This window comes from Myotis myotis, unplaced genomic scaffold, assembly GCF_014108235.1.
Source record: "Myotis myotis isolate mMyoMyo1 unplaced genomic scaffold, mMyoMyo1.p scaffold_m19_p_52, whole genome shotgun sequence".
Classification (NCBI taxonomy): domain Eukaryota; kingdom Metazoa; phylum Chordata; class Mammalia; order Chiroptera; family Vespertilionidae; genus Myotis; species Myotis myotis.
In genome coordinates this window covers 661660-685961 of record NW_023416360.1, presented here as the reverse complement: position 1 = coordinate 685961, position 24302 = coordinate 661660, and the positions used below count along the sequence as shown (strand labels likewise).

The 24302-nt window shown below is 43.2% G+C and overlaps 1 protein-coding gene and 1 pseudogene across 8 annotated transcripts in view; one reads left to right on the top strand and one right to left on the bottom strand.

Annotated features, from left to right (window-relative positions):
- Window positions 1-7151: 7151 nt before the first annotated feature.
- Window positions 7152-24302, bottom strand: part of IARS1 (isoleucyl-tRNA synthetase 1) — a 99093-nt gene continuing 81942 nt past the window's right edge. For 3 of the 8 annotated variants that reach the window (XM_036311191.1, XM_036311189.1, XM_036311194.1), the window contains 7 exons: window positions 23132-23227; window positions 22179-22355; window positions 21365-21470; window positions 16608-16733; window positions 14515-14658; window positions 13708-13860; window positions 7152-8890 (listed from right to left, as the gene is read on the bottom strand). In XM_036311191.1, the coding sequence (XP_036167084.1) occupies window positions 8808-8890; window positions 13708-13860; window positions 14515-14658; window positions 16608-16733; window positions 21365-21470; window positions 22179-22355; window positions 23132-23227 (885 nt within the window). In that variant the 3' untranslated portion in view covers window positions 7152-8807. Of the gene's footprint in view, window positions 8891-11076; window positions 11184-13707; window positions 13861-14478; window positions 14659-16607; window positions 16734-21364; window positions 21471-22178; window positions 22484-23131; window positions 23228-24302 lie in introns of those variants that run through there. The other 5 variants (XM_036311190.1, XM_036311192.1, XM_036311193.1 and 2 more) reach the window with 5 other exon arrangements.
- Window positions 17899-18517, top strand: LOC118657335 (annotated as a pseudogene).

Here is a 24302-nt window from a genome sequence, read left to right as displayed (position 1 = left end):
GACGCTTTGTATTTCTGTGATGTCTATGGTGGCTTCTCTTTTGTTTCTGATTTTGTCAATTTAATTTTTTTAAAAAAGACTGTAGTATTTTTTTGTATATTTTTGTTCTCTAGTTAATTCAATTCAGCTCTAACATTTATTATTTCCTTTCTTCTAATGCTTTTCTTTTTTTTAAAGTTCAAGATATAATGTTAGATTATTTACTTGAGATTTTTCCAGATGGGTTTGTAATGCTATGACCTTCCCTCTCATGACTGCTTTTGCTGCGTCCCAGGGGTTTTGATACATCATAGTCTCATTCTCATTAGTCTCTACATATCTTTGATCTCACCTTTTATTTCTCCTTTGACCCAGTCATTTTTTAGTAGTTGTGTTATATATGTATTTTATTATTTTTGAGTTCAAATTTTAAAGCACTGTGGTTGGAGAATATACTTGATGTAATTTTAATCTTCTTAAATTTGTGGAGATTAGTTTTGAGTCCCAACATATGGTCTTTTCTTGAAAATGTTCCATGTGCACTGGAGAAGTCTATACCATCTGATATTCTGGGATGTCAATAATGTCTGTTTGGTCTAATGTGTCATTTAAGGTCAATATTTATTTCTTTTTTTTTTTTCTGTCTTTCTTCTTTTTTTTTTTAAATTAAATCTTTATTGTTCAGATTATTACATTTGTTCCTCTTTTTTCCCCCCATAACTCCCCTCCTCCCAGTTCCCGCCCCACCCTCCACCCTCACTCCCCACCCACTGTCCTCATCCATAGGTGCACGATTTTTGTCCAGTCTCTTTCTGTATCTCCCACACCCCTTTCCCCCCCAAGAATAGTCAGTCCATTCCCTTTCTATGTCCCTGATTCTATTATGATCACCAGATTATTTATTCACTTGATTCTTAGATTCACTTGTTGATAGATGCATATTTGTTGTTCATAATTTGTATCTTTACATTTTTCTTCTTCTTCCTCTTCTTAAAGGATACCTTTCAGCATTTCATATAATCCTGGTTTGGTGGTGATGAACTCCTTTAGCTTTTCCTTATCTGTGAAGCTCTTTATCTGACCTTCAGTTCTGAATGATAGCTTTGCTGGATAAAGTAATCTTGGTTGTAGGTTCCTGGTATTCATCACTTTGAATATTTCTTGCCATTCCCTTCTGGCCTGCAAAGTTTCTGTTGAGAAATCAGCTGACAGTCGTATGGGTACTCCCTTGTAGGTAACTGGGTTTCTTTCTCTTGCTGCTTTTAAGATTCTCTCTTTGTCTTTTGCTCTTGGCATTTTAATTATGATGTGTCTTGGTGTGGTCCTCTTTGGATTCCTTTTGTTTGGGGTTCTCTGCACTTCCTGGACCTGTAAGTCTATTTCTTTCACCAGGTGGGGGAAGTTTTCTGTCATTATTTCTTCAAATAGGTTTTCAATATCTTGGTCTCTCTCATCTTCTGGCACCCCTATAATTCTGATGTTGGTATGCTTGAAGCTGTCCCAGAGGCTCCTTACACTGTCTTCGTATTTTCGGATTCTTTTTTCATTTTGCTTTTCCAGTTGGGTGTTTTTTGCTTCTTCGCATTTTGAATCTTTGACTTGATTCTTGCACTCCTCTTGTCTGCTGTTGGGTGTCTGTATATTATTCTTTATTTCAGTCAGTGTATGCTTAATTTCTAGTTGGTTCTTTATCACAACATCGAGGGTCTCATTAGATTTCTTGAGGATCTCACTACATTTATTGGCGGTCTCACCAATCTTTTCGAGGGCCTTACTAAGTTTATTGGCAGCTTCTAGACAGTTCTTGAGAGACCTTAAAAGTGTGGTTTTGAGCTCTATATCTTCCATTTCTGACATTTGCGTCCTGTGTCTTTGTCTCCGCATTTTTATATCTTTTCTTGGTGCACCCCCTAGTGGTCTTGTGTGCAGTCTTGTAGTTAAGCCTTGATTGTTGTCGGTAATACCAGGGGTGATTTGACCTCCAGGCTAACTGGCTATGAGAGTCAGCTGTGTCTGCAGTGGGAGAGCTTCTGTGCTGGATCTCTAGGGCGGTGCTAATCTAGCCTTTGCCTGAGGCTATCCGGCAATTGGCTCTGTGCAGGGCTTGGGCGGGGCGGGTCCCAGGGGATCAACAGGGCGGGCGGAACAAGCAGTTATGGCTGCTCTCAGTTCCGTCCCTAGGGGCTCTGCCTCTCAGAGTCCCAGCAACTGCTGCAAACCTCGGAGAGAAAGCTGCCTTCAAGTTCCGACCAAAGCCAGACAGTCCCGCTTCTCCCTTTTGAGTCTGGGTCCCCAGAGACTCGCCCGGATCTGGAGCTCAGAGTCTGAAACTCCCTCCCGATTGAAAACAACAACCGCGCCCTCCGCCGCCAGCCCGGTCGTGCGCACTCCACACCTGAGTATTTCACTTCAGCACTGTGCCTCCTCTGAGTCTGGGTATGATATTCTCTTTCCTCCTAGTTGTAGAATTTCCACTCAGCCAGCCTTCCTGTGGTTCTGGATGATGTCCGTTCTGTCCTTTAGTTATATCTCTGAAGTGGTTGTTCGAGGCAGCAATCTCCGGCGTTAACCTATGCCGCCATCTTGGTTTCTCAAGGCCAATATTTCTTTATTGATTTTCTGTTTCAATGATTCATCTAAATCTGTCAATAGAATATTTAGGTACCATACTATGATTATTTTTGTCTGTTTTTTCTCTTTACTTCTGTTAGCAATTGCTATTTATATTTTGGTTTTCCATGATTGGGTGCATATATATTGAGAAGTGTTATATCTTCTTTTTTTTTTAAATTCTCATTGCTATTTTAAATATATTTTTTTATTGATTTTTTACAGAGAGGAAGGGAGAAGGACAGAGAGTTAGAAACATCGATGAGAGAGGAACATCGATCAGCTGCCTCCTGCACACCCCCAACAGGGATGTGCCCACAAGCAAGGTACATGCCCTTGACCAGAATCGAACCCAGGACCCTTCAGTCTGCAGGCCGACACTCTATCCACTGAGCCAAACAGGTCAGGGCGTGTTATATCTTCTTGATGTAGTTTTCCTTTTATCATTATAAAATGTCCATCTTTGTCTCTTGTTAACTTTGCTCTCTTTACTATTTTGTTAGATATACATATGGCTGCACCTGCTTTTCTATGGATATTTTCTTGGAGAATCATTTTCCACCCTTTCACTTTGAGTCCATATATGTCTTTGCAGCTTAGATGTGTCATCGGAAGACAGCATATGGTTGACTTTTTAATATATATATTTTTGTATTGATTTCAGAGAGGAAGGGAGAGAGAGAGATAGAGTCATGATGAGAGAGAATCATTGACCGTCTGCCTCATGCACACCCCCTTTGTTGATAGTAGCCATTCTGACAGGTGTGAGGTGATACCTCATTGTTGTTTTAATTTGCATCTCTCTGATGATTAGTGACTTTGAGCATTTTTTCATCTGTCCTTTGGTCATCTTTAGGTCCACTAAGGAGAAGTGTCTATTTAGGTCCTTTGCCCATTTTTAAATTAAATTGTGTGGCTTCCTTTTGTTAAGTTGGGTGAGATCCTTATATATTTTGGATATTAACCCTTTATCAGATGTATCATCGCCAAAAATGTTCTCCCACACAGTGGGCTCCCTTTTCATTTTGTTGGTTTCTTTTTCTGTGCAGCTTTTTATTTTGATGTGGTCCCATCTGTTTATTTTCTCCTTAGTTTCCTTTGCCCTTGGAGATGTATCCATAACCACATTGCTACGAGAGATGTCTTGAGATTTTGCTGCCTATGGCTTTTTTGTAGGATTTTTATGGTTTCATTGCATACATTTAAGTCTTTTATCCATTTTGAGTTTATTCTTGTATGTGGTGTAAGTTGGTGGCCTAATTTCATTTTTTTGGCATGTACCTGTCCAATTTTCCCAACACCATTTATTGAAGAGACTGTCTTGACTCCATTGTATGCTCTTGCCTCCTTTGTCAAATATTAATCAAGCCTAATGGCTTGGGGTCTCTGTTCTGCTTCTTTAACCTATATGCCTGTTCTTGTGCCAGTACCAGGCTGTTTTGATTACAGTGGCTTTTTAGTATAACTTGTATCTGGTATTGTGATTCCTCCAATTTTGTTCTTTCTCAAGATTGCTGTGGATATTCAGGGTCTTTTTGGTACCATATAAATTTTTGGAGTGTTTGTTCTAGATCTGTGAAATATGCAGTATTTTAATAGGGATTGCATTGAATCTGTAGATTGCCTTGGGTAGTATGGACATTTTAATGATGCTAATTCTGCCAACCCATGAATATGGAATACTCTTCCACTTGTTTGTATCTTCCTCTATCACTTTTTTTCAATGTCCTGTATCTTTCCAAGTACAAGTCTTTTGCTTCCTTGGTTTATTGTTAGTATCTTAATTTTTTTGTTGCAATGGTAAATGGGATTGTTTTAGTTTCTCTAAGAATTAATTATTGATGTATAAAAAAAGCTACTGATGCCTGTCCAGTGTGGCTCAGTGGTTGAGTGTTGACCTACAAACCAGGAGGTCATGGTTCAATTCCCAGTCAGGGCACATGCCCAGGTTGTGGGCTTTATCACCAGTAGGGGCCATGCAAGAGGCAGCCAATCAATGATTCTCCCTCATCATTGATTCTTCTATCTCTCCCTCTCTGAAATTAATAAAAATATATTATGAAAAAAAGCCATTCATTTCTAGGTGTTAATTTGTTATCCTGCTACATTATTGAAATCTAGTAATTTTTTGGTGGAGTCTGTAGGGTTTTCTATGTGAAATATCATGTCATCTGCTAATAATGACAGTTTTACTTCCTCCTTTCAAATTTGGATGCCTTTTATTTCTTCTTCTTGTCTGATTGCTGTGACCAGGACTTCCAGGACTAGGTTGAATAAGAGTGGTGAAAGCAAATATTCCTGTCGTGTTCCTGTTCTTGGGTGAAATGGTTTTAGTTTTGCCCATTGGGTATGATGTTCGCTATAGGTTTGTCACATATGGCCTTTATCACATTGAGATATCCTCTCTTCCCACTTTGCTGAGAGTTATCAAAAACAAGTGGTGTATTTTGTCAAATGCTTTTTCTGCATTTATTGATATGACCATGTGCTTTTTGTCTTTAAATTTCTTTGTGATGTATCACATTTGTTGATTTGCAAATATTGTACCAACCTTGCATCCATGGAATAAATACCACTTGGTCATGGTGTGTAATTTTTTAATATATTGCTGGATCTGATTTGCTAATCCTTACCCCATGCAAAAACTGAATGGATGACAGTTTTTGCCTGAGAAAGATGACCTCCACAGAGTGAGGAAACCAGGGTGTCTGCTTCTGAGCTCTAACCTCAAAGCCCCTAACCCTTGCTTCTACTCACACAGCTCCAGTCCACTCTGCCCTCCCTCTGCCAGAGCCCAAGATAAGTGGCTGCACACAGGATTTGTGTGTTGGCTCTTTAAGAGGGTGCCTGAATTTCCAGCCGTCCCTCCCCGGCAGACAGCAGCCTTGCTCCTTTTCACAGCCAGAGGTAATGTGGGCACCTTTCTCAGTTCTGGTGCTCTCTGCTGGGGTGGGGTGGGGGAGCAGCTTAGGGCTTAGATGCCAGAGACAATGTGCCTTGGAGAAGGCCTTTTGGACTGAGGTAACTAGGTGTTCTGTTTGTTTCTTGGATTCAAGGACCTAGCTCTTTCCATAGGTTTGGGAAGTTCTCAACTGTTTGATAAGCTCTATTTCCTATGCCTACTAGTTCACTTTTCTCTTTTATTGAATCCTTCATCTCCAAGATTTGTTTGGTTCTTTTTAAAAGTTGTAATGTTTGGCAAAGTACTAATTTAGTTCATTGACTTTGAGTTCATAACTGCCTGTTTTCTTGTATCTTGTTTCTGAGAACTGAAATCTTGAATTCTCTGTCATTTAAATCAGTGGTCACCAACCGGTGATCTGTGAGGTCCGAAAGGTTGGCGACCGCTGACTTAAATCACCTATTTCCATGATTTTATTTTTGGGATAATTTTTATTTTGTTCCTGGGCTGCCATGTCATCTTGGTTGCTCATGGTATTTGATGGATTCCTCCTCTCTCTAGATATCTATGTATAAATGGCACTCCTCTAATAGATAAAAAGTCTTCTTATTGCTTTACAGGTGGTGGTGCTGAAGCAAGATCTTTAAGTCTCTAGCACCTCTGGCATTTCAGATGTATGTGCGGGTGGAAAATCACCTGTGTCCCAATAGAAGGTATGTGTCTCCTCTGTGCTCTGGTCATCTTGGTCTCAGAAAACAAATCCCCCAGGGGAATGTAGTGGCCACTGGGGTTCCAAATCCGTGAAATACCAGTGCTGCCCACTTCAGCCAGACGGTGCCAACAGAGAAGCTGTCATCTGTTGGTGTGGGGTGAGCTGGGAGAATTTGGTCACTTCCTTTGTTGCTTTGCTTTCCCAGTAAGGTTGACTGGCAGACATCTGTGGCATCACCTCCATGTCTCCACCCTACCCTGGGATTAGTCACATTGTGCCTGTCACTCAGGGAAAAAATTTCAGATAATGCGCCAACCCTCACTGCTATAGCTTCTTCTGGGGCCTGCTGATGGCTCTGGGAGGGTGAGGAGAGGTAGTCAGGCTCCATGGCTTTCTCTGTTTGGAATGCTGATTGTCAAAAAACTGGCCACACCTCTGTCCTTTATCCCTGCCTAGGTCACTGGGCTCAACAACCAGCAACCTTTCAGTGCACAGGCCAATGCCCAACCACACTCACCAGGGCTAAGTCCACACTTTTAAGTATCATTGATTGGAATATCAGATGTTATCTCATTAAGAAAAGGATAATTCATTGTATTTACCATATTTCTGCTCTTTCTGTTGGTATTTCAAGGTTTTTTCCTTTTCTATTTCAGTAACTTCCTCTAGCCAATTTTTAACAGGTCTTCCAGTGACAAATAATTTTAGTTCCAATTGTCTGAAAGTATCTTTTTTTACTCTTTAATAACTGAAGTACAGGGAATTTATAGTTCACAGTTTTGTCCCCCCCCCCCCCCCTTACTTACAAAATATTGTGCCACTAGTTTTTGGCCTCTAATGGGCAGGCAGTGTCTAACACATGGATGGATATTCTGAACGAAGGGATGATTCACAGACCAGAAAGGATGGAGGAGAACAGCTCAAGATTCATCACCTACTCAGACTGTGTGCAATTTAAAACTGATTTTTAAAAAAATAATTTTTATTTTCAATTACAGCTGACATACAATATTATATTAGTTTCAGGTGTACAACACAGTGATTAGACATTTCTGTAAGCTGAAAAGTGATCCCCCTAAGTCTAGTGCCCGTCTGGCACCAGTTACCACATTACTGACTGTGTGTTCCCTATGCTGTGCTTTACATTCTGTGACACTCCTATAACTACCAATTTATACTTTCTAACCCACCCCAACCATCAAAATGTTCTATTTCTGATTACTTTAGATTCCATATACAAGTGAAATCATATGATACCCGTCTTGCTCTGATTTCATTTAGCACAGTACGCGGTAGGTCCATCCATGGTGTTGCAGATAGCAAGATTGAATTTGAACCGATGGCCCTGGTCAGTGTGGCTCAGCCTCATGTTTGTGCATCATCACACACTGCGAGGCCACTGCTTGGATTACAGGTTGTAGACTCAGTCCCCAGTAGGGAGCATGCAGAAGGCAGTTGATCAATGTTTCCCTCACCCTTAATTCAATAAAAATATATTTTAAAAACAAACAAAAATGTTATGAATTATTTTTGAACCACAGTTGACTGTATAACTGAGACCATAAACAAACCCGTAGATAAGGCGGACAGGGGGAGAACAGCTACCCAAATATGGACTCTTTATTTTGGAATCCTTGCCTAGAGACTCTTGATTAGCCTGATCAAGGTTTTCTGAGAGTTGCAATGCAGTCTCAACTTTCTCTAATCAATCTTCCTTCTTTCTTAAATTTTCATGGTGTCAAATCTAAATTGTAGCCTGAAGGGTTCTTCTGCCTATGTTTTATCCCGTCCCCCTTTATCCCTTATGTATGTTTCCCCCAATAAATCTTACACATCTAATTCTGTTTGGGCATCTGTAAACATAGGGTTTTGGGAAGAAGTAAAATGAGATATTTATTTAGTACATTATTTAAAAAAAAAATCTTTTAAAAAAGACTTTTAAAGAGAGGGAGGGAGGGAGGGGGGAGAGACTTGTTGTCCCACTCATTTATGAATTCATTGGTTGATTCTTTTATGTGCCCTGATGGGGGATCAAACTTGCAACCTTGGCATACTGGGATGATGCTCTAACCAACTTAGCCCACTGTCTTAATACAGAAGTCACTATTAAGTTTTTGTGTTTTTTGAAGATTATACATTTCAAGTTTCAATAAACAATGGGAGAATGAATTACTTTTAACATATTTATTATCTGAGAAAGCTTGGTTATTTTTCTTGCTTTAATGGAACAACATATTCCATCAAATTATCCAAGGAAATCCAGATAATTATCCATTTCCTCAAGGTTTTAAAAGACCATAAAAGGATAAACATTATGCCACTTTAATAACTTTCTCCCTCTATACTTAAGGAATTCAAGTACAGAAATAAACTCTAGTGCTGAGGTAACATTCAAATCTTCTCCCAACATGACTACATAGGTGCTTAAGGTTAAATGTGAATATTGCTGTGAGGTTTTAAGCTACTTGATGAACCAATGCCACGTCACATTTAGACCAAAAGCAGCACATTTAGACCAAATGCACCTGAAAGGATTATTTTCAATACATGAATGTGTGTGTGTGTGTAGGGAAAGGTTGACTGAACCACACTGATAACAGAAAGTTAGAAGTCAGCCGTTGTTGGAAATACAGAAACATACACAGTCTTCGTGTTTAAAGTCTTCAGGGGAATTTCTTCTGTAATTTCTAGAGCAAAAAGAGATTAAAAATAAATAAATTTTCTTTCTATTCTACATACCATAAAAATGTCAGCTACCTGAGTAAGCAATAAATTTGGCCTCACCCCAAGAGAGGTCTGACCTTTCATCACACCTGATAATTTATGCAAGGGAGATAGCTGACTCAGGGGGGAGGAAGCCACACCAGAAAGATCAACCATATAATTCAAGGTAAAAGTAAGTTCAACCATGTGGGCAATGACTCAATCATGCCTATGTAATAAAGCCTCAATACAAAGCAAGGCACCAAGGGTGAGCTTCCCTGTGTGGGAGTCCACTGCACACTGGCATGCACCAGGGTCAGGAGAAGGAAACCCCGTCTATGCTCCTGGGAGAGGACAGCTGAAGCTCTGCGCCTGCACAGCTCTCCTATTTGGCCCTACACATTATTCCTTTCCCTGCAGTAAATGTAGTCATGAATGCAAACGCTTCCAGTGAATTCTGTGAAACCTGCTAACATACTGTCAAACCTGAGAGGTTGTAGTTGGTGCCAGAAGTGACAGAGGCCCTGTATGAAGCCCTCTCTCCACGTTTGTAGTTGGACCCGACTGCTTATAGCTGAGAGCTCATTCTTTGTTTAACTTATGAAGGACTGTGCCTCCACCGAAGTAATGCTGGGCATTGCCCCTATTGTCCTCATACCCCTCCCTCCATATCACACCACAGGCATTTCCTAGATACACAGAAAAGGCCTAGAACAAAACCAAGCCAGTGGGCCAGATTTGTGGTTTCTAAATATTAACTTTCAGTAATGGGAAGAAAAGCTATTTCCAGGTCTGGGGGAATAAGAGTACATGGTAAACCTAGGAAATGCCAGAAAACAAGAACTGGTTTTGTTGAACCACACTGATAACAGGAACTTGTCTAAAACTGAAGGGCTCATGTCAAAAAATATAGAACCCAATATGCCCAAAGATAAAAAATTCCAGTATCCAAAGTATAACACAAATGCAATTAATACCGAATATATAAAAACTCAGATTGACAAAAGTTTAAAAAGCTCTTTGCCTACTCTGCTGCATTTTGCTTCTACCCAGATCTGAATTCAAAGAAGAAATCAACTTTCTCTAAAAATGGCTCTTGTCCAAGCAGGAATCCTGAATGTAAAAATACTCTCAAAGCTGCCTCCTTAACAGATAGTAACTCCAGGATCTGGAGATGATATTTAGAATCTAGTGGAACAAGCAAGAAGGCATCAGTGAGTGTTTAAAACTGTGTGCATTACATGATCCTTCTATTTACCAAAATACTAATATTATACGAAAGACAGTATTTAGAGAAAAAAAATAGTGAAAATGAGGCCAAAGATAACAGCGTGTGTGCCGTCACCTGCTGTCTTGGTGACGGGCTTGATGACAGCAGTCCATGTGCCCAGTGTGGGACCCTGGCACCTATTTCTAGGAGAGACAGAGCAAAAATACTGTGTTTGTTCTAACCTCTCTGAAGGGCTTACATAAAGTACTTGTCTCTGTTTTGCCTAACTTGGAACTCGGTCAGGGTGGAAAGTGGTAGGTATTGCTTAAAAACATTATAAGGCAAACAAAAACCCCACAGCTGTGTGGAATAAAAGATTATCACTGAAACATACATAGGCTGTCTAAGGCCTGGGAGGAAAAGTAGGAGAGAGATTCTTTGGATAATTGGGGCTTTAACAATTGCCCGTGCATCCTGAGTAATTTTAGAAAGCTACATGCATGTCCAGGCCTGGATGTATAGACAAGAAAACACCTGAGAAGACCCAAAGCTTTCAATTCTGAAAAAGGTAAAAGGCTTTTCTGGCTAAATCTGGCTGCTCTTTAGGCTGAGTGCAAACAGAAGGTAAAGGCGGAGGCAGAGCTGTAAATAGTTTGGTTGTGCTGAATGAGTGGCCCATCACAAGCCAATCTCCAAAGACTAAGAGAGGTGGGTATTTTGTTGTTATGCTTTTAGCTCCTGGGGGTCAAGATAATCTGTTAAACAGTAGCTGAAAACAAGCTAACGGAACAGAGACTGCAATGACTACACACAACAAGGAATATGGTCTTCGCCATAAAACAAATGAACAATCACAGCTTTCAAAAATCAGAAATAGCCCTAGCCAGTTTGGCTCAGTGAATAGAGCGTCGGCCTGTGGACTGAAGGGTCTCAGGTTCAACTCTGGTCAAGGGCACATGCCTGGTTGTGGGCTCGATCCCCAGTAAGGGGTGTGCAGGAGGCAGCCAATCAAAGATTCTCTCTCATCACTGATGTTTTGATCCTTCTCTTCCTCCCCCTTCTTCTACCTGAAATCAATTAAAAAAAAAATCAGAAATAGCACACACCCTGGGGAGGGGGAGAGCCTAATATTCAAATGTCCAATTTTCAACATCAAAAATATCACAAGGCATACAAAGAAGCAGGAAAGTTATGGCACAGTCAGAGGAAAAGCTAAATAGACAGAATCTGTCCTTTAGAAAGCGCAAATATTTGAACTTACACTCTATAGTAACTCTCTTAAAGGGAAAACCACAAACCAATGAAAAGGCCAATGGAAGCCACAAATAATTAAAGAAATCCAAGAAAGCAATGTATCAACAAATTAAGAATATCAATAGAGAAAGTATAAAAGAAACCAAAGAGAGATTCTGGAGCAGAAAAGTAAAACAACTGAAATAAATTCACAAGAGGGGCTACTAGTAAGTAACATATTTGAGCAGTCAGAAAAATCAGTGATCTTGAAATAGAACATTTGAAATAATACAGTCAAATGGACTAACATATACATTATGAGAGTTTTGGAAGGAGAAGAAAAGGTAGAAAGAACATCTGACGAAATAGTGACCAAATCTTGAAAGCAACAAAAGAGAAACCACATGACAGGGATACTAATGAGTAGCCAATTTCCAATCAGAAAACATGGAAGCCAAAGGTAGTGGAATAACATATTTAAAATACTGAAAAACTATCAACATGAAATCTTTATCTGGCAAAACTGTTCTTCAAAATTAAGAAGAAGTAATTAAAGCATTCTCCAAAAAAGAGAAGTTGAGGGAGTTCATTTCCACTAAACATGGTAAAGGGAGTCCTTCAGGTTGAAAAGCAAGTGTGCTAGGCAATCATGTCAGTTCTAACTTTCCACTGTTATTTGACAACTAGAGGCCGGGTGCACAAAATTCATGCACCGCGGGGAGGGAGCTGGGGGAGAGGGCGTGTCCCTCAGCCCAGATTGCGAGAGGGCGCAGGTCAGGCCAAAGGACCCCTCCGGTGCAGGACTGGAGCTGGGGAGGGATGCGGGAGGGTGGCTAGCTGGAGAGGGGCAGCGGGAGGGCTTTAGGGCACATCTGGCCCATCTCACTCAGTCCTGATCAGCCGGACCCCAGCAGCCAGCTAACCTACTGGTTGGAGCGTCTGACCAATGGCGGTCACTCCACGTCATAGCAAGCGGTTGAGCGGCCTTAGCATATCATTAGTATATTACGCTTTGATTGGTTCAACGGCCGACCAGATGACTGGATGCTTAGCATAATAGGCTTTTATTGTATAAGACTAGAGGCCCGGTGCACAAAAATTTGTGCACTCAAGGGGTCCCTCAGCCCGGCCTGTGCCTTCTTGCAGTCTGGGACCCCTTGGGGGATGTCCACCTGCTGGCTTAGGCCTGCTCCCCAGGGGATCGGGCCTAAGCTGGCAGTCAGACATCCCTGTGGCAGCCCAGGAGCCCTCTGGAAATGTCCACTTGCCAGCGGCGACCAGGCCTAAGCTGCAGTCGGACATCCTTAGTGCTGCTGAGCAGGTGGGAGAGGCTCCCGCCATCACTGCTGTGCTGGCAGCCGTCAGCCTGGCTTGTGGCTGAGCAGAGCTCCCCCTGTGGGAGCACACTGACCACCAGGGGGCAGCTCCTGCATTGAGCGTCTGCCCCCTGGTGGTCAGTGTGTGTCATAGTGACCAGTCATTCCCAGTCGTTCTGATGTTAGGGTCAATTTACATATTACCCTTTTATTATATAAAAATAGAGGCCTGGTGCATGGGTGGGGGCCGGCTGGTTTGACCTGAAGGGTGTCCTGAATCAGGGTAGGGGTCCCCACTGGGGTCCCTGGCCAACCTGGGTGAGGGGATGATGGCTATTTGCAGCTGGTCACACACCCTTCAGGGTGGGGGTCCCCACTGGGGTGGCCTGGCCAGTTTGGGTGAGGGGCTGAGGGCTGTTTTCAGGCTGGCGGGTGACTGAAGCTCCCAACCGCTCCTTTTTTTTTCTTTTTTTTTACTCTGGGCCAGCTTTAGCTCTGAGGCTTGGCTCCAGCTCTTAGGCCTCGGCTGCTGAAAGCAGGTATCTGGTTTGTTTGGGTTCTATAATCGAAATACTGTTTCAACTCCAGCTCTGAGATCCCGGCTGGCTGAAAGCAGGTTTCTGGAGTTTGTTTAGCGTCTATATTTGTAACAATGTTTCAAACTGCAAGCTGAGAGGCCGGCAGCGGCAGGCGGGGAACGTTGGTTTCCTCCGTTACTGAAGCAAGCAAGCCTCATGCTTGCTTCAAGCTTCCTGGCTGCTGGGCGCCATCTTGGCTGGCAGTTAATTTGCATATCACCCTGATTAGCCAATGGGAAGGGTAGCGGAGGTACGGCTAATTACCATGTTTCTCTTTTATTAGGATATACTGGGATCATTTTAATCCTTGGGGAAGAGAATAATTTAGAATCAGCAAATTCAGAATATGCTAATTTTCCTAGAAGCATATACAGGATGGGGCAAAAGTAGGTTTACAGTTGTTCATATAGAAAATAATGCAAAAGAAAAATAAAACAAAAATTTAGCATGTTCTACAATCTCACCATCCATTTGAGTCTCATTCAGAAACAGCTTTAGCTTCCTGCTGCGAAGGCCAAACATCTTGGCTGCTTCATACAGAAGACCTTCATAGGTGAGTCCATTCTGCCCAAGTGGGTTTTCCAGCAGGAGGGTGCCCACTGTTCCCATTAAACACTCTACAGAAGGAAGAACAGACTGGATTAAACCCCGAGAGTCCACACCATCATGCTACAGCATCCCTAACGGAGGGGGTACTGCTGCAGGCTTGGAAAGGCAGCTGTTGAGTGTAGGATGCCAGTGGGACAGTTGTACAGTTTGCAGAAAAGTCTCAAACATCTTTTGCAGAAAAGTCTCAAACATCTCCCAGAGGGAAAGGGGAAGGAGAAAAAGAAAACCCATCAGTATAAAAAGCCCTGCAGCTTGGAAAAGAAGTATTCAGCAAATGCAAAACGAAGAGCCTGAAGGCTTCAGTAACCAATGTGTACAATGAGAACACCAAACAACTGGAAAAAACTAAGTTTTCAAAACACTTTCCAAGAAGAAAAAATAAGGCTGAATTAAAATGTGTTGGCATTTAAACATTTCAGATTTAGCTGTAACTTTTACCTACTCAATTTATCTCATTTCCTTACCGTATCAGATGGATAAGAGTACTTCTACATAAATAAAGCAAAAGAAACAAGCCTGTGTGTGTTCCTTTAAATTAGTACATTAAAGCCAATGTGAAAAATCCACACAAGTCACAGAGGTTGAAAATTAAAGAAAACCTTACCATCCAACACCCCACCACTCACCTGCTGAAGATGTTTACAACTAGGGAAGGCATGTACCTTGTGGGTCTGCATTCAGGAGCTGTAGGTTGATATACCGACAGAGAAGAGTACCAGGACTGTCAATCACAGAGGGAGCTGGTCCTGCAGTCACACCCAGCATCTTTCCACTAAGACTCAGTAAGTCGGTTTGGTTTTGTATTTCTACAAATAACAAAAAATAGTAAAAGACATCATTCTTTCAGGGACAGATAGTTTATATACCTGAAGTCATTCACTTTTCCATATTTATTAAACTACCATATGTGTATCTTTACAGTGATACTTTCTACTTGTTTATGAAAGGACACTGCCTTTTCTATAAAAGCACATGCAATTAGTAGGAAATGTTATTGGTGCAAAATAAATGGCATAATATTCACAACCTAAAATGCAAACTATTTTGTTCCCCTTTAGTTTTTTCCCTGTATAGCCGACTCTTGAAAATGGGTAGGACTGCAGACTTTTTCAATAAATACAGTTGGCCCTTTCTATACACGGGTTTTGCATCCAAGGATCAGAAACAGTATTTTCACATTCTCAACTTCAGATGGAAAATACTGTTTTGTCTGAAAGTCAGATGTGGTTTACAGAGCCATGTATAGATGCCTGAATCACAAGGGGTGGACGGTGGAGATTTAACTCTGCTCCCTTAGCTAAGCTAAAAGCTTCCCAGAACTTTCTGACTGTCCTGGATTGGGTTAGGAAAAGGTGCACAGGATTTTAGTTACAGCCACTGTTTCCTAAGGCCAATGTGGGGCCCAGGCACCACTCAGCTTTCAGGAACTGCCACTCATAGGGTCAGAGGGGAGAGCAACCGGCCTACACTCCTGTGCCCTTCTGACGTCCGGGCCAGGTGCACAAGCAACTCGCTTGCCAAGGTGCTTCTGCAGGGCCTGCCAGTGTTAGATGTGCCTGACAGAGGAGCTCCAGCCTGTCCTTGCTGACCTCTACTTCTCATCCCAGAGACTTCAGGGACAGGACCAGCCCCCCTAATCAGACGCCCTGGGTGGATCCAGGTCACAGATTTTTCTCCTATCTTCCAACTAGCCGCCGTCATCCAGACTTTTACTTCCTGGCTTTCTCTCTCTCATCACTTCTGCTTCCCTTTTTCAACCCCTGACAGATAGGACGGCACATGGTTTTCCATGGTGGTTCTATCCATTTACAATCCAGCAGGGAATGGGAGTTCCTATTACACAACACCTTTGATGACATTTAAGGCTGTGAAATTTTTCTAGTTTTTGCCAATTTGGTATCAAGTAATAGTACCACATTGTGGTTTTTACTACTGAGGTTCAGCAGGTATTCTTTTAGTTACTGCCCATTTAGATGTTCTCTTTTAGGCTATTTAAAAGTTTCTTAAATAAGCATTCAGGTTCATAAAATGAGTATTATTAGTTTCCTACATCTATTGCCAAGAAACGTAAGTTAGGGGACTTAAAACAACAGAAATTTATTGTCTCAGAGTTTGAGGCAAGAAGCCTGAGATCAAGTGTCAGTAGGCCCTCGCTCCCTCTGATGCCTTTTGGGGAACCCTTTCCTTCCTCCCAGCTTTGGAAGCCCCCAGCAATCCTCTCTGTTTCTTGGCTTGCACCTGCACAATTCCAGTCTAGGCCTGTCATCACACAAGGTCTGTGTGTCTTCCCACAAGGACACCAGTCCTACGTAATAGGGCTCACCGCACCTCATCTAACCACCTCTGCAAGGACCCTATTTGCAAAGAAGGCCCATGGTACTATGGGTAAAAACTTCAATGTATCTTTTTGCTTTCTTTCTTTTTTGGTGGATTGGTCTCACATTTCAACCTGTGACAGTGGGAGAGAATGTACTTACAACTTTTAAAAATTCTATTTAGGCTTATCTTACCGAGAATCTGGATTTAGCAAGATGCAGACACTATGTTTAAGAAAGTTAAAACACCCCAGGGAAGTCTGTGAAGCTCAGAATCCTGCACTTGGATAACAGGTGAGAGAGTAGGGGGAGCTGTCATCTCCTGATAAGGATGGTGTTCTTGCTGCCATATGCATAGGCAGGCACTGCTGAAGAGCCGGCCTGACTCACACACTCCACCTGTGTCAAAGGCCATGGCTAGCTTTCCACTTTCCACACACCTGTTTCCCCGTGGAAGAGCGCCAGCTCTGTATTCTTCACACCAAAAATGCTAGTAACAACACTCTTCAGCTTTAGGAGGTCTAGCTGATTATCACCTTTAGGATTTTCCAGAAGCAGTACTCCACCTAAAAAGCCAAAAATATAAGTAAATCTGAAGAAAAAGGTAAATGTGAATGTAAAGTCAAGGGCACAGAGTGTTCAGCTGGCCTTTCTTTCTTTTTGAGCGTGTACACCATGCGCTCTCAGGATGCGTGTGGGCAGTCCTGGGTGTGGTGTATTTAACATAAGTGGAACGAGCCAGAAGTAGCTCAGTGGCATTTCCTCCCATGTCCTGTGGGGATTATAGAAGAACAGAGTGGCACACAGCTGGAGACAGAAAGAATCTCTTTCTTCCAATGCCTTTTTAAAAAACCTTTTAAATTTAGTGTTATGTCATTTTTAATCCTCACCTGAGGATGATTTTTACTTAGAAAGAGAAGAAAGGGAGAAAAAGAGAAACATTGATCTGTTGCCCCCCATAGGCACCCAAACTGGGGATTGAATCCATAACCTGGGTTAGTGCCCTGACCAGGAATCAAACCCGGGACCCTTTGCTGCACGGGACAAAACTAATCAACTGAGCCACGTGGCCAGGGCTGCATTTTTTTTTTTTTTTTTAACATTTTCATTAATTTCAGAGAGGAACGGAGGGGGGGGGGGGAGAGGGAGAAAGAGAGAGAGAGAGAGAGAGAGAGAGAGAGAGAGAGAGAGAGAGAGAAAGATCAATGATGAGAGGGAATCATGGATCAACTCCTCCTGCATGTGCCCTACTGGGGATTGAGCCCACATGGGCCCTTGACCAGAATCGAACCCAGGACCCTTCAGTCTGCAGGCTGACGCTTTATCCACTGAGCCAAACTGGCTAGGGCCATTTTCTTTTAAACCATGTTTATTTTACTCTCTGTGGATCAGAATGGGTGATTTCTATTATTATATCCTCCAGTCCACGGATTCTTTCCCATATCCTTTAAACTGTTGTTTAGCTCATCCACTGAATTTTTGTACTTTAGTAATAGTTTTAAGTTCTAAAACTTCCATTTGATTTTTCCTTTCTTTGCTGAGACTCTACTTTTCATTTTTTCCTATTGTGTTTGTAATTATTCTGGGAAACATTTTTATTATGGCTGCTTTATATTGTGGAATAATTTTAACATTTCTGTTATCTTGATGTTCATTCACTTATAATGATTGCTTTTTTTCATTAAGTTTGAGATCTTCTGGTTCTTCTCTCTTTCCAGCCGGTGCCAAGCCATGGGCATCTCTCAGGACAACTGGCACAAGCGCCGCAAGACTGGGGGCATGAGAAAGCCCTACCATAAGAAGCGAAAACATAAGCTGGGACTCCTCGCTGTCACACTAAGATTGGACCCCGCCGCAGACACACAGTCCGAGCTGGGAGGCAACAAGAAGCATGAGCCTTGAGGCTGGACGTGGACAACTTCTCCTGGGGCTCAGAGTGTGGTATACGCAAAACAAGGATGACTGATGTTGTCTACAATGCACCCAGCAACAAACTGGTCTGCACCAAGCCCCTAGTACAGAACTGCATCGTGCTCGCTGACAGCACACCGTACCGACAGTGGAACGAGTCCCACTGGGCACTGCCCCTGGGCCACAAGAAGGGGGCCAAGTTGACTCCTGAAGAGGAAGAGTTTTTAAACAAAAAACGATGACAGAAAATTCATAAGAAATATGATGGAAGGGAAAAGAATGCCAAAATCAGCAGTCTTCTGGAGGAGCTGTGCCAGCAGGCGAGCTCCTTGCCTGCATCGCTCCAGACCAGGCAGGTGTGGCCACGCAGAGGTCTGTGTGCCCGAGGGCAAGGACCTGAAGTTCTATCAGGAAAGTCACGGCCCAGAAAGGCAAGTGACTCCTCTTCCCGCCCATCTTGGCTCAGGTAACCAAGGTATTTATTCAAAAAAAAAAAAAAAAAAAGATCTTCTCAGTTCTTGGTATGATGCATAATTTTCAGTAAAAACCTGGACCTGGTTTTATGAGCTGGCTCTTAATTAAATTCATTTCAGCTGACCTTGTCTGACATCACAATGTCAGGGGAAAGCTGGCACTGCTTCACTGCTGCTTAGTGAGAGGATAAGTCCAGGTTTCCTATCACTGACACTCCTTGTCACTGCTGGGGTATGGGGACAAGGGAGTTCCGACTTCTCTCTTGGCATTCAGTGATAAGCCCTCCTGGCTACGAAGAGTTGAATGGCCTCCTCGCTGCTCCCCAAATGGCCTTCAATGATAGCTTGTTAGGATGTATGTGGCCTCATTACCACTGGGGAAGAGATGCCTTAGTACACATGCCTGAGTAGGACGGAAGTCCAAGCTCCCCACTTGGTCTTCTCTGACACCACCATGGCGGTGGGGCTGGGAGCTCCTCAGCTTGGCAGAGGCAGGAGTCTAGGCTCCCCACTTGGCGTGTGAGAAGTAGTGAGGCTACAAATGTTCTGTTATGTTCGCGGGAAGAGAACAGTTGTTGTCTAAAAGTTTTCCGACTTCCTGGGTTTCTGCTCTCTTGGTCCTTCATCTAGAGAGAGCAGGATTTTGTCGGAGTGTTTGTTCATGCTCACTGGCATTTCCAGACTGCCAGCTTCTTCAACTCCAAGTCTGGAATACATATGAGGCAAAAAGAAAACCCAGAGAACACAGTGCTGTTTTGTTGCTTGGTCCCTAGGTCCCTGGCTGGTGTGCCTTCTTCCCTTCCCTTGTAAGAGTCTTGGAAATGTAAGCTGCAGTTTTTCTTTTTGTACTGCAAGTACAAAGCTTAAGCTTTGTTTGCCTAGGAGTCCATTTCAAAGACAGCTACGTCCAATACACACATCACTAAGCCACTTGACTGGACAAAGAGCCAGGCTGAGGTCCTGCACTGCGGCTCCTTTGTTTTAGGGATCGTGGTTGACTTCAATAACTGACATTTGAGCTACTTGTTTTCTCTTCCAATGCTTTACATCCCCACGCTTATGTTTTTTTAAAAAAAATATATTTCATTGATTTTTCAGAGAGAGGAAGGGAGGGGGACAGAGAGCCAGAAACATCAATGAGAGAGAAACACCGATCAGCCGCCTCCCGCACACCTCCCACTGGGGATGTGCCCACAACCAAGGCACATGCCCCTGACTGGAACCGAATCTGGGACCCCTCAGTCCGCAGGCCGACGCTCTATCGACTGAGCCAAACCAGCCAGGGCCCCACGCTTATGTTTTAAGTTCACCAATAACCCAGACCCCACAACCTTACTGTGTGGCCCCATGTGAGCCGTGTAATGTCTAGGTTTTGTTAGGCAGAAATCTGCATATTCCCAGTTTCCTGATGGTTATTGCTGAAGGGTGTCTTAATCATAGTAAGAGTCAAAAGGCTGGTCTACCAATACCCTTGGTTATTGACAGGCTGGGACAGTACAAACAGTCTTCTCATGTTGATTTTTATAATGATGCGTGTTTATAGCTGTACTTTGTTGAAGGAATAGGGAAAAGTACATCTACTCTATCATCCTAGTGGTGCAAGTCTAAAAATTTACTCTTGTGGGTTCCTTTTTAAAAAATATTTTTATTGATATTTGAGAGAGAGAGGAAGGGAGAGGGAGACAGAAACATGGATCAACTACCTCTGGTACATTCCCTACTAGGGATCAAGCCTGCAAACTGGGCATGTGCCTTGATGGGGAATCGAACCAGTGACCTCTTGGTGCATGGGACAAAGTTCAACTAACTGAGCCACATCACTCAGCTTTTGTGGGTTCATTTTAAAGTATATATATATTTTTTTATTGATTTCATAGGTCAATGCTCAACCACTGAGCCATGCTGGACATGCTGTGGGTTCATTTTGATAACAATTAAAAAGAAAAACTTATAGTTTTACCAACCCTATATAATAAAGAGCTAACATGCAGCCGGAACCGGTTTGGCTCGGTGGATAGAGCGTCGGCCTGCGGACTGAAGGGTCCCAGGTTCGATTCCGGTCGGGGGCATGTGCCTGGGTTGCGGGCACTTCCCCAGTGGGAAATGTGCAGGAGGCAGCTGATCGATGTTTCTCTCTCATCGATGTTTCTAACTCTCTATCTCCCTCCCTTCCTCTCTGTAAAAAATCAATAAAATATATTTAAAAAAAAAAAAAAAGAGCTAACATGCAAATGGTCATCACGCCCTCGCGCTGGAACTGCTCAGACATTCAACAAGGGGGGAGAGAGGAATGGAGACCAGCCAAGCACAAATGAGGTCGAGAGAGAGGAATGGGGACCAGCTGGGCACAAATGAGCTCACAAGAGAGGAATGGGGACCAGCCGGGCTGCGGCCCAGGAGAGGGATAAGCTGTCCGCTCCATGGTTCCGGGTGCCTGCGGCTGCGGTCCAATGAAGCTGCCTGTCCATGGTCCCCTGCTGCGACAGGCCAGAGGAGGGAATCCTGGGTCCCGGGTGCGGTGCGGGGCGAGGCAGAGGTGGTTAGGGGTGATCAGATAGGCAGGCAGAGGGGATAGGGGCAATCAGGCAGGCAGGCAGGCAGGCGAGCAGGTAGTAGCCAGCGGTCCCAGATTGTGAAAGGCAGTTGGACATCCCCTGAGGGGCCCGGATTGGAGAGGGTGCAGGCCGGGCTGAGGGCTCCCCCACAGCACAAATTTCGTGCACCAGGCCTCTAGTTCTATTATAATCGCTTCGAAGATATTCATAGGTTTAAGTAAGAAATAAAATACAAACCATAGAATTATTTACTCTTACCTTGCTCACTGCCATTTGCACAAATGTGAAGATTGACATATGCACAAGCAGGGCCAGGTGTGGAGGATCCCCTGGTGAGTGTAATTTCCAGGTCAGACCCCTTTAACTGAGCAACAGGATGAAGTGATTGTGTAATTGCAGCATCTGACCACAGGGTCACAAATAACATAGCAACCATTTCTTTTTAAGAGCAAGAACTTTCTACAATTCTGAGAGCATATTCAATCCCATCAATAAAACAGTCAAGGGCTATATCCCCCCCCTTTTCTTTTTACCTTGTTTTTTAAAAATATACAAAAAATAGACAATGAAACCATCTTGTAAACTGCCCCACTGAAAAGACAGCCATTTCCAGCCCTTACCTGTCTATCTTATTTGCCCTATACCAAGTCGGAACAACATAGGAATCAAAAGATTCAATAAATCACTGATAGATTTTCTTCCCCTGTTCTAAATGACCAACTCCGGGCCATGCCTTGTTATCAGATTTCCATAGTCACCTCTAAAATGTACCAACAGGAAATGAAATTTTAGTTTCATGTATAACCTACTACCTTAAAAGTTAATTGCTTTTCAAGTCAATTGCAGTTTAACAGTAATTCTCAGAACCATGACACTGACTTCTGCAGTTTCAGACACAACTGTAACTCCTGGCTGCCTTCCTTCCCCTCTCCTGTTCTGGACGTCATCTCTCTGAACCTCCTGACTGTCATCCAGAACCATTGCTAACGGGGAGACAGAATTATCAAGATGTGAGCACATAAACTTAACTAAAATCTATAACTAAATCTCTTAATAGTTCCATAGAACTCACCTGCATTTTTTCCTGAATAAGGATTTTATCTGCTGTAGCGACTGGATATGGTTTCAAGGGAGCCTTTATGGTGGCAAATATGAACTCCATGTGGCTTTCAATAATGGTGCTCAGATAATTTCCTTCAGACTTTGCTGTGTAATAAACTGTTATTTCATCAGTGGGAACCAGATTGCACTGAAAGCACATACAGAAAAAGTAAAATGGGAAGCACTTGATTAGTCAGCAGGTAAGATGCTGTTGAACAAGGGCTGACAATTCCATGCTGAGTCATCGTGGAAGGGACCAGTCTTCGTCCTGCTCTCCTGGGAAACGAAGGCAAAGGTATAGCGCAGTGAGAGCCACTCCCAGAGCTCTGTGCTAGCCCAGGGTTCCAAGCGCCTGTTTCTCTGCTGGAATTGGCCTCCTCAGACCCTGAACTACAGATTTCAAACCTGGCCTTCCGAGGAGGGCTGGTGGGTGCTCTCCTAGGGATAGCAGCTCCTTGGCTCCCTCACCTGGTTAGGGCAGACAATGGGCTCGGCCCCCGTGTCCTGCTCCCAACTTCTGAATAAGGAAGGATCAATCCTTCTGTCCAGATACAACCCTACCTCCCCTGAGCCAGAAGCCCTTTGATGCTGATCTGACTGCACCTCCCCTCTCACACAACGGCCCTCTCATGGCCTTCTGCGCCCGCCAGGAGGGCTATGGACCTGGAAGATGGTTTTGTGGAAGCTCAGGGAAGTGGGAAAAGGAGGACAAGTGACACAGCTGGCTGAAAGCTCCCAGAGAAACAAAACACCCGCATCCAGCCTGGGAGTGAATAAGCAGGGAGGGGGGCCCATCTCCTGTAGAGGACCATCTGAACAAACTCATGTTCATTAAGTCATTACCTACCTCTCCCAACCTCCCCAACAAATAAGATATAAACAAACAAAACTCCAAATCAGCAGCTTACTCTCAATGTGACAAACCTTTTTGCGAAGTTTCTGGATACGATTGATGACTTCCCGAGCCACCCCTTGATCCACCATCGCCTGGTCAGGGGTGACGTCTAAGAGAACCAAAGCCTGCAGGAATGAACAGAGCATACCATGACAATCAAATAGAGAAAAACAGTTCTTTCAAATTCAGCAAAATGCTATTTAAAACTAAGTTCTGAGAAGTCTAACATGTAGCACTATTTATTCACAAAACTAAGCAAAGAACACAGTTAATCTAGTTTCTTTATAGTTCGGTTCCTGTTTGTAACCAGCGTCCTTCATATCTGGAGAAAGGGCAGCTTTCCCTTTTTCTTCTGCAGGGTGTGCTCACAGGAGACTGTGAGACTGGTCTGTTAGTCTCTCAACTCTGCTTTTTTGGTCTGTTTAATAAATAGTGCCAATTCTTGTAATAAAAATATCAGTAGTCATAAAGCCTGTAGAACAGCTTTTCAAATGGATCTACCACAACAAATGAATTAAAGGCAGTACCTGCCAGTTTCTTAAGCCATGACCCCTTTTTATCCTTTGGTTTATCAGTGGGATTCAAGAAGCAATTTCTACAATGGACACAGTTCTTTTTTTATATGAGTTTAAATTTCCACCTTCTTGTCAACTTCGTCTACTTTTCTCTCTCACCTATTCTGAAGGTTGTTAATGATGATGTACTAATATAAGTATCACTTCTATTAGAGGGGAATATACTTATAAAGTAGGTAAGATCACCATTTATTGTAAAGGAAACTCAATCAGAGAAGTTAAACTTTGTGAAGGTGCAGAAGTCAGCACTGGAAATGGATGAGGAGTCAGGCAGGGTGGTGGGCCCACACTGACAACTTTAGGCCCTCCCTCCCATTGGCTGGAGCCCGGAAGGACTGCACCTGCTGTGTTCACAATCCTCCCTGCCCTTCTGGCTACCTCGCCTTTGGCTCTGTACCAGTCTGCCTACATGTTGTCTACAACTAGTTTAAGCCCTGTGCAAAGGCTTGAAGAGGCTGGCCTCTTCAGACAAGGTACTCCTCCCCTCCCCTCATCTGGCATGGTAGCCACAGAGGGCCTCCATCAAGCCCCCATTCCCACAGTGGAGCCCAACAACCTATCTACCCCGAGAAGTCTGATCAGGAGTGAAAGGAGATGCTGTGCTCCATCACAATAAAAATGTTGA